The sequence below is a fragment of the Papio anubis genome, chromosome 12 (genome assembly GCF_008728515.1).
Source record: "Papio anubis isolate 15944 chromosome 12, Panubis1.0, whole genome shotgun sequence".
NCBI lineage: Eukaryota > Metazoa > Chordata > Mammalia > Primates > Cercopithecidae > Papio > Papio anubis.
In genome coordinates this window covers 108,203,794-108,214,097 of record NC_044987.1, presented here as the reverse complement: position 1 = coordinate 108,214,097, position 10,304 = coordinate 108,203,794, and the positions used below count along the sequence as shown (strand labels likewise).

At 46.9% G+C, this 10,304-nt stretch overlaps 1 protein-coding gene across 1 annotated transcript; it reads left to right on the top strand.

The window, feature by feature from the left end:
* The first annotated feature begins 7,237 nt into the window (after positions 1-7,237).
* LOC101015195 (olfactory receptor 5B21-like) lies at positions 7,238-10,071 on the top strand. The gene has a single exon (XM_021925720.2). The coding sequence runs from the start codon at positions 9,016-9,018 to the stop codon at positions 9,973-9,975; it is 960 nt and encodes a 319-aa protein (XP_021781412.1). The 5' UTR covers positions 7,238-9,015; the 3' UTR covers positions 9,976-10,071.
* Positions 10,072-10,304: the final 233 nt, after the last annotated feature.

Genomic DNA, 10,304 nt, shown 5'->3' with positions numbered 1-10,304 from the left:
ATATACACATAGATATACACATATATATAAAATCAAAGTAGCAAAGTACTGAAGCCTCTTGTTAGGGCAAGATAGAAAGCTCTGTGCATTCATTTATGCCAAATTATTGACTAGGCATTGTTTGAGAGGATGATGGGACTATGTGAAGATTTGTAGACTGGAATCCAGGAGACACAGGTTACAATTTTGAGTCTAGAACTAATTAGTTACATGACCCTGGGTAAGTCACTTCTCTTTGAACACCAGCTTTACTTCCTGTTAAGATGAGTACTGAGCTGGGCATGGTAGCTCACATCTATAATTCCAGCAGCCCTGAAAAATTATGTGCATACCACTCCACTTATGAATTTTCCTTTTTTTTTTTTTTTTTAGAGTCTCCCTGTGTCACCCAGACTAGAGTGCGGTGGCACAATCTCAGCTCACTGCAACCTCCACCTCCTGGGTTCAAGAGATTCTCTCACCTCAGACTCTCAAGTAACTGGGTCTACAGGTGTGCGCCACCAAGCCTGGTTAACTTTTTTGGATTTTTAGTAGAGATGGTGTTTCGCCATGTTGGTCAGGCTGGTCTTGAACTCCTGGCTTCCAGTGATCCGCCCGCCTTGGCCTCCCAAAGTGCTGGGATTTCAGGCATGAGCCAGTGAGCCCAGCCTCACGAATTTTCTTTAACTCAGTTCCAAACTGAAAAAAAATTTAAGTATAAGGAATTGCAACAAAGTTTTGATTTTTCTATGATGCTTCAATGTTTTTAAAATTAGCATTAAAGGTTCAAATATATACCAAAGCAGGCAGTATAATAAACTGACTTCCATGTACCTATCACTCAGCCTCAACATTTGTCATTTTATAACCAGTTCTTTCTTTATCTTTCCACTCTTCCCAGTCAGGTTATTTTAAAGCAAATTCCAATGTTCTGTCATTTCCTGGTGCTTTTTTAAAAATGTCCAAATAAGTCTTTTTTTTTTTTTTTTTTTTTTTTTTTTTAATGCCTCTACTTTGCTGGTGCACCAAGCGTGTTCTTGGTCTTCCCATGTTCCGGACTCTAGTCCTGCCTCAGGCACTGCTGTACCGTCACTTCTCAGCTGAGCCTGCCGGACTGGATGCTCTGTAATTCTCTTTAGCTGGAACAATCCATGATTCACAGAACCATAACCACCCGCACTCCAGTAGCCTCAGCTGAGCTTCTCGAGACGCAGTCTCAGGACAGCAGAGTCAGCTGACACAGGGGTAGGGAGGAACCCATCCTCCCGCCACAAAGCGCAGTCAGAGAGGGAGAAAAGGAGGAGAGAAGCGACAACTGGAAGATGATCAGTGTGTGTTCGCTCCTGGTAACAAATCCCTTGGCTCCTCCTTATGCCCATCAGCATTTCCTGTGCTTAGAAGTCAGCTTCATTTCTGGAAATATTTTTTTTTTTTTTTTGTCTTTGTCTTGTTTTTTCCTTGGATTGCATTTTTTTTTTTTTCTTTTTGGACACGGAATTTCGCTTTTGTTGCCCAGGCTGGAGTGCAATGGCACGATCTCAGATCACCACAACCTCTGCCTCCTGTGTTCAAACGATTCTCCTGCCTCAGCCTCCCGAGTAGCTGGGATTACAGGCATGCGCCACCACACCCAGCTAATTTTGTATTTTCACTAGAGACGGGGTTTCTCCATGTTGGTCAGGCTGGTCTTGAACTCCCAGCCTCAGGTGATCTGCCCACCTCGGCATCTCAAAGTGCTGGGAATACAGGTGTGAGCCACCATGCCCGCAGCATTTTTTAAAAATATCATATTTTTTAATTGCTAATATAAATAAACTACCCATTCCACTAACAAGGCCCCTAGTGCCTCCTCCAATGAGTCCCTAGAAGCTCTCCAGGATTCCTAGAGAGCTTCCTGGCAGGGCCCCAGAGGCCCTGCCCTAGTGTGCTTCCAGCTGTCCTCAGTGCTCCGTCACTGCCGGGACCCAGACTTGGGCAACAGTAATGAAAGTTTATGACACGAAAAGGGACTTACCTCTAACCCTGGCCCTAACCCTAGACCACGCCCAGCTCTTCACCAACCTCTGAACTCAGTGTCCCCAATTTGTTTGATCAGTATTGAGGCCCACAACAGATGCTCGATGTTCAGCAAAGGCCCCTTGGGTCATTTAGTCAAAAACTGCATCAACTGTCCCCCAGGTTCCTGTAAGCTCCCAAGGGACAAGATGACTCCCTCGTTCAGACTTCAGAATCCCAGGAGGAGGCAGAAATCTCCTACCTGCTCAGGCTGAGCCTTTCTACTGCCAAGAATGGAATGACAATGGCCGGGCATCACGACTCAAGCCTGTAATCCCAGCACTTCGGGAGAATGAGGCAGGGGAATAGCTTGAGCCCAGGAGTTTGAAACCAGCCTGGGGGGCAACATAGGGGGATCCTGTCTAAAAAAAAAAAAAAAATAGAATGACAAACTCCATCTCCTCAAGGAGATCCTAACCCCCCTGTGCCTCAAGACCAAAACAAATGCCCAAAATCTAGAGGGAGGGATAATCTCTTCTTCCCCGAGGCCTGAACCTCCCAGGTAGGGAGGTGATGTGTTTCAAGGACCTCCCAGAGCTCTAAGCCTCCAGAGCCACCAGGGATCAAGAGGAGATGGAGCCAGCTTTATAAGCTCTGGGCAGGACCAAGATACATCCGTAGCTTCAGTCCCGAATGCCACGTTCTGTTTGCCTGAGCTGTGTGTCTTATCGAGTCTGAATGTGTGGCTACCCCAGGAACAGCTTTAGAGAGGAGAAACTGAAGATGCACGCTGGAGTGGAAGGGAGTCCCAGAACTACCCCCACGTGGCTGGCCTGAGAGGATCTTGAGTTCTCCCCCTCCTGAGGTATATCGGGCTGAGGAGCACTATCTGCTAAGGTTGGTATTTTTCTATCGCAAATTTTACTGAGTTTCACCAGAGCTGATTCAGAAGGCTGAGGTTGCCTGTTCTCTTCCTCTTCCCTTCCCCCAAAATCCACACCCACCCCATCCCTTCCTCTGTCAGCCTTTAGGCATTTCCTGAGATCCCATGGTATTCAAGGGTCTTGAGCAATGTTTTCCAGCTCCCCATTCATCAGGTACGCATAATCTCACTTGGTGAAAGTTAGTATATATCAAGTACCTACCCTGTTTCCAGAAGTGTGTTGAGTACCACGTTGACACACATTGTCTTTCAATCCTCACAGAAACTGAGGTTCAAAGAGGTTAAGTAACTCTGCCAAGTTTCCTGACCCCTTCCAATGCACCTTTTGCCTGGTAAATGTTTACTGAGGTTAATTCCCAGTTCCAGGTTATCGCACTTCCCCGTCTCCTCCCCCTAGCAACACCTTTCTCATTCCTCAAGGTTCAGCCCCATGCCTCCTGGTCCTGAAGCCTCCCCAGAGCACCCCAAGCTGCAATCACCCTTCCCTCAATGGGTTCGTGCTGCAGAGTGCGCTCCACCCAACTTCACGCGTTTTCGTGGGAGCAAGTGTGTCTCGTAACAACATTTTAAGATCTTAAATGGTCACAGCTGTGTCTCATGCCGTCGTTTACTTTGAACAACTATGATGGTTTAAACCCTTTGAACAACCATAATTGTTTAAACGCTTTTGAACAATTGCAATTTTTCAAATATTTTCAGATTATAGTCGTTGTTCAAATAGTCACTGACAGCTTGTGATACAGCTTAAAACAGCCTCTGCTCTCAGAGGTTATCATATGATAGGGAAGCAAAACACCACCATGCAGGAGGGAAGACAGACTTCGAAACATGGACAGACCCTTACACAATTCTAAACACGCGTGTGAGTAAAAACCCACTGCCAGATGGCAACAGCACACAAAACGAGGATTCACTGGGGGAAAGGGAAGTCTTACTGGAGGGATTGAGGGATGGCGTTGCAGGATGATAGAGGAAACGTGGAGGGATGATAGAGGAGACCTGGAGGGATGATAGAGGATACCTGGAGGGATGATACTCTACACTTGAGAACCTCAAAGTACACCTGGAAGGCTGTTGCCGAGGTCACAACAATTGAGAATTATTGATAGGTGTGCCTCTGAAGGAATCAAATGGCCATCTGGGAGTTGAGATGGGAGAGCAGTGGAGGATTAGGAGGGAGTGCAGTCCTGGGCCATGGGAAGACGGTAGAAGAGAGGGATTGGGAAAGTAAACAAGAAACTTTATTTGCTGGATTCCAGGAACTCAGCCTAAAAATATATGGCTGGGTGTGGTGGCTCACGCCTGTTATGCCAGCACTTTGGGATGCCAAGGTGGGAGGATCACCGGATATCAGGAATTCAAGACCAGACTGACCAACATGGTGAAACCCTGTCTCTACTAAAAATACAAAAATTAGCCAGGCATAGTGGCGGGTGCCCGTAATTCCAGCTACTCAGGAGGCTGAGGCAGAAGAATTGCTTGAACCCGGGAGGCAGAGGTTGCAGTGAGCCAAGATCATGCCACTGCACTCTAGTCTGGGTGACAGAGTGAGACTGTCTCAAAAAAAATTTTTTTTAAATAATAATAATGCTGAGTATGACTTTGTGAATGTGTGTGTCTAAGGAACTGGGCTGTCATCCTATCAGAGAAAAATGAAAGCAGTAATATTCATTGTAGATCAGAGACTCACGGACATTTAGATTTGAACAGAAGGAAACCCCTAAGAAAGGTAGAAAAGAATAAGTGTAAATGATTCACGGGGCATCTGGGTGGAGAAACTGGGGCACAGGCCAGGAGGCTGACTGTGCTAGGTTGAACGTCAAAGCTGAATCATGGATAGGATTCTGTCACACCACCAGGACCCTGACTTTCGAGATCACATATTCTGACCTTTCCAGTAAATAGAAGGCCATTCTGTGAAGGGCCTGGAATGTTTCCTGAATTCTCCTACGGTCACATAATCACAAGCCCATCTCTGGGAGAGAGGGAGGAGAGGCAGCAAGGGCGGAGGCAAGGTCCTGGAGGTTTCAGTAGCTGGCTAGTTCTTCTAAGGCCACAGTCTTCAAACGAGGGTTGGTAGCCCTGAGGGTAAGTGAAGACTCTTCAAAGGGTTCACAGGCAAGACCGTCTTAAGGGCACCAGTTTCCAGAACCTCGATGTCCATATCTATGCTTTCCTAAAACTGACAGGCTTGAGAACACCCCTGTGATGAGAATGCTGGACTCTTTCAACTCCCCCTTCACGATTGCCCCTCTCCCACTTTTGAAAAGAAATGCATGCTTTTTTTTTCTTTCTTTTTTTCTTTTTTGAGATGGAGTCTTGCTCTGTCGCCCAGGCTGGAGAGCAGTGGCTTGATCTCAGCTCACTACAACCTTCACCTCCCAGGTTCAAGTGATTCTCCTGCCTCAGCCTCCTGAGTAGCTGGGATTATAGGCGCACACCACCACGCCCAGCTAATTTTTGTATTTTTTGTAGAAACAGGGTTTCACTATGTTGGCCTGGCTGGTCTCCAACTCCTGACCTCAAGTTGTCCACCAGCCTTGGCCTCTCAAAGTGCTGGGATTATAGGCGTGAGCCACCACACCCAGCCGAGAAATACATGCTTCTAACGCATGCTGAATCTTATGAGAAGGCATCTCACCAGCATATGCAAACTTCCAGAATACCACACGAAGATATAATTTGATAACTAAGTATTGAAAAAGTAAATAGAGATGCTGCTTAGTCCGGAGGCTGTTAGCTAGGCTTGTTCTCTCCCTTCGAATCAGAGGCTTCTGCTGCAGACATGCCCCACAAGACCCTCAGTCAGACCAAGAAGCACCTGAGTTTGACATCCTGCTTCGTATTTACTGGAGCTGGGAATACTGGAGCAGCATGGTATGCCTTGTGTCTGGCGTTTTCAGTCTAGATGTTAGTTGGGCCAGAAAGAATAACCCAGAACCCCGGAACAAACTGAGTCCCAACGATCAATGTCCTGCTCAGTGAATGTGGATTACAGCAAACCGAGAAAGAAGGCCCAGATTTCTAAATGAAATGCTTCACTGTAAAGATGCTTAGAATTAGGATCTTCTAGATGCCATCCGCACACTTTTCCTTTTAACCGGGAAATAGTTCTCCTCCACAAACATGAAATCATGTTGGTGTACTGCGTTGGACATTACACTGATTAATAAATAACTGAGATGTGAAAAAAAAGAAAAAGCAACTAACTTTAGAACGCCTATAAAATCCCTTTTTTGGCTTCTTGTAGAAGGAGCCTTATACTTAACTTAGTGTTTGATATAGTTTGGATGTTTGTCCCCACCAAATCTCATGTTGAAATGTGGTGCCCAGTGTTGGAAGTGGAGGCTAGTGGCAGGTGTTTGGGTCATAGGGGCGGATCCCTCACGAATGTCCTGGTGCCATCCCCACGGTTAATGAGTGAGTTCCTGCTCTGTTAGTTCATACAAGAGCTGGTTGTTTAAAGGAGCCTGGCACCTCCTCCCCATTCTCTCTTGCTCGCTTTCTTGCTGTGTAACACACCTGCTCCCCCTTTCCCTTCCTCCATGAGTAAAAGCTTCCTGAAGTCCTGACCAGAACAGATGCTGGGGCTATGCTTTTCAACCTACAGAATCGTGAGCCAAATAAACCACTTTTGTTTATAAATTACCTAGTCTCAGATATTCCTTTATAGCAACACAAAATAGACTCACAGAAAATTGGTACTGAGAAGTAGAGTGCCGCTATAACAAGATACCTGAAAATATGGAAGTGGCTTTGGAACTGGGTAATGAGCAGAGGCTAGAAGAGTTGGCAGGGCTCAGAAGAAGACAGGAAGATGAGGGAGAGTTTGGAACTTCTTAGAGACTGGTTAATGGTTGTGATCAAAATGCTAATAGAAATATGGACAGTAAAGGCCAGACTGACGAGGTCTCAAAGGGAAATGAGAAATTTATTGGAAACCGCAGTAAAGGTCACCCTTGTTATGCCTTTGCAAAGAGCTTGGCTGCCTTGTGTTCACGCCCTAGAGATTTGTGGAAGGTTGAATTTAAGAATGATGACCTAGGGAACTGGGTGCAGTGGCTCACATCTGTAATCCCAGCACTTTGGGAGGCCAAGGCAGGAGGATTGCTTGAGCCCAAGAGTTTGAGAATAGCCTGGGTAACATAGTGAGACCCTGTCTCTAGAAAAAATTTAAAACTTAGCCAGGCAAGGTGGCACATGCCTGTAGTCCCAACAACTTAGGAGGCTGAGGTGGGAGGATCTCTTGAGCCTAGGAGGTCGAGGCTGCAGTGAGCCATGATCAGTGCCACTGCAATCCAGCCTGAGTAACAGAGTGAGACCCTGTCTCAAAGAAAAAGAAAAATGACGATGACTTAGGGTATCAGGTGGAAAAAATTTCTAAGTAGCAAAGCATTCAAGATGTGGAGTGACTGCTTCTAAAAACCTATGATCACGTACAGGGGCAAAGGAATGACTTAAATCTGAAAGTTACTGAAGTGTTAGCGCAGTGTACCAATTTGGAGAATCACAACCTGGCCATGTGGCAGAGAAGAAAAAACCATTTTCAGGAGAATCCAAGAGGGTTGTGGAGCAACCATTTGCTAGAGAGATTTGCACGAGTACAAGGGAGGCAGGTGCTCATATCCAAGGCAATGGGAAAAAGGCTTTTAAGCCATTTCAGAAATCTCTCAGGCAGCATCTTCTATCGCAGGCCCAGAGGCCTGGAGGGGTGGGGGGAATGGTTTCAGGAGCAAGGCCCTAGTCCATGCTGCCCTGCTCAGCCTCAGGACACTGCTCCCCTAATCCCAGATGCTACAGCTACAGCTGTGTTTCAAAGGGCCCCAGGTTCAGCTCAGGCCACCATTCTAGAGAGCACAAGCCATAAGCCTTGGTGGTTTCCATGTGGTGTTAAGCCTGCAGGTGTGCAGAGTGCACGAGTGAAGGAGGCTTGGAAGCTTCTATCTAGATTTCAAAGGATGTATGGAAAAGCCTAGGTGCCCAGGCAGATGCCTCCTGCAGGGGCAGTTCCGCCACAGAGAGCCTTTACTAGGGCAGTACTGAGGGGAAAGATGGTGGTGGAGCCCCCATACAAAGTCCTCACCAGGGCACTGCCCAGTGGAGCTGCAGGAACAGAGCCACTGCCCTCCAGATCCCAGGATGAGCCACTAGCAGCTTGCAAATCCAGCATGGAAAAGCCATTTTAACCCATGACAGCAGCCATGTGGGCCACACCCAGCAAAGCCACAGAGGTGGAGCTTCCCAAGGCCTGTGTGCCCAGGATGCAGGCCATGGAGTCAAGGATGACTGTGGAGTTTTAAGATTTAATGTCTGCCTTGCTGGGTTTTGGACTTGTGTGAGGCCTGTTGCCCCTTCCTTTTGACCAATTTCTCCCTCATGTAATGAAATGTTTACCCAGTGCCTGTACCACTAATGTATCTTAGAAGTAAGTAACATATTTTTTTATTTTACAGGCTCATAGGTGGAAGGAACTTGCCTGGAGTCTCCGATGAGACTTTGGACTTTGGACTTTTCAGCTGATGCTGGTACAAGTTAAGAATTTGGGGGACTATAGGGAAGGCATGACTGTTTTGCAAGGGGAAAAGAACATGAGATTTGGGGGGCCAGGGGAAGAATGCTATAGTTTAGATGTTTATCCCCTCCATGTCTCCCCAGTGTTGGAGGTGAGGCCTGGTGGGAGTATTTGGGTCATGGGGGAAGATCCCTCGTGAATGTCGTACTGCCCCCTCCATGGTAATGAGTGAATTCTTGCTCTGTTAGTTCACGCAAGAGCTGGTTGTTTAAAGGAGGCTGGCACCTCCTGCCCTCTCTTGTGCTCCCTTTCTTGCCATGTAACAGGCCTGCTCTCCCTTCACCTTCCATCACGAGTAAAAGCCTCCTGAGTTCCTGACCAGAACAGACGCTGGTGCCATGCTTGCACAGCCTGCAGAACCAGGAGACAAAGAAATCTCTTTTCTTTATAAATTACCCAGTTTCAGATATTCCTTAATAACAACACAAAACAGATTAAAACAGTGTTCTTCCTCATTGTACCTTGCACAGAAGTAGATATGCTCAAGTAATACTGTTTGAGTGATTGCCAATTGTAAACTCTGCAGATGACACCTGGAGAACTAGCCCTTGCCAGCGGCAACCACACCCCAGTCACCAAGTTCATCTTGCAGGGCTTCTCCAATTATCCAGACCTCCAGGAGCTTCTCTTCGGAGCCATCCTGCTGATCTATGCCATAACAGTGGTGGGCAACTTGGGAATGATGGCACTCATCTTCACAGACTCCCATCTCCAAAGCCCAATGTATTTCTTCCTTGGGGTCCTCTCTTTTCTTGATATTTGTTACTCTTCTGTGGTCACACCTAAGCTCTTGGTCAACTTCCTGGTCTCTGACAAGTCCATCTCTTTTGAGGGCTGTGTGGTCCAGCTTGCCTTCTTTGTAGTGCATGTGACAGCTGAGAGCTTCCTGCTGGCCTCCATGGCCTATGATCGCTTCATGGCCATCTGCCAACCCCTCCATTATGGTTCTATCATGACCAGGGGGACCTGTCTCCTGCTGGTAGCTGCTTCCTATGCATTCGGTGGAGCCAACTCTGCTATCCAGACTGGAAATGTCTTTGCCCTGCCTTTCTGTGGGCCCAACCAGCTAACACACTACTACTGTGACGTACCACCCCTTCTCCACCTAGCTTGTGCCAACACAGCCACAGCAAGAGTGGTCCTCTATGTCTTTTCTGCTCTGGTCACCCTTCTGCCAGCTGCAATCATTCTCACCTCCTACTGCTTGGTCTTGGTGGCCATTGGGAGGATGCGCTCAGTAGCAGGGAGGGAGAAGGCCCTCTCCACTTGTGCCTCCCACTTTCTGGCCATTGCTATTTTCTATGGCACCGTGGTTTTCACCTACGTTCAGCCCCATGGATCTACTAACAATACCAATGGCCAAGTAGTGTCTGTCTTCTACACCATCATAATTCCCATGCTCAATCCCTTCATCTATAGCCTCCGCAACAAGGAGGTGAAGGGCGCCCTGCAGAGGAAGCTTCAGGTCAACATCTTTACCGGGTGAGCCCTGCAAAGTGATTTGTTGGAATGAGGAAGGTGTAACATCTTCCAAAACACACTGTGAATTAACCTAACCAACCAAGAGCACCCTGGTTTTGGAGGAGATAGAAAAAGTAAACAAGAAACAGCGAATATATCTTGTACAGACCATTACAGTTTATAAGGCAGCTTCTTACCCATTATCATATCAAATTCTCACCACCGTATTGTGAGGCACCCTTTGTTACAATGATCCCATTTTACAAATGAAAGATACATGACTCAGAAAAAAATTAATTGATTACCTAAAGTCATGCCATGAGTGAGAGGATGAGTATCTAAAATCAGGAATTT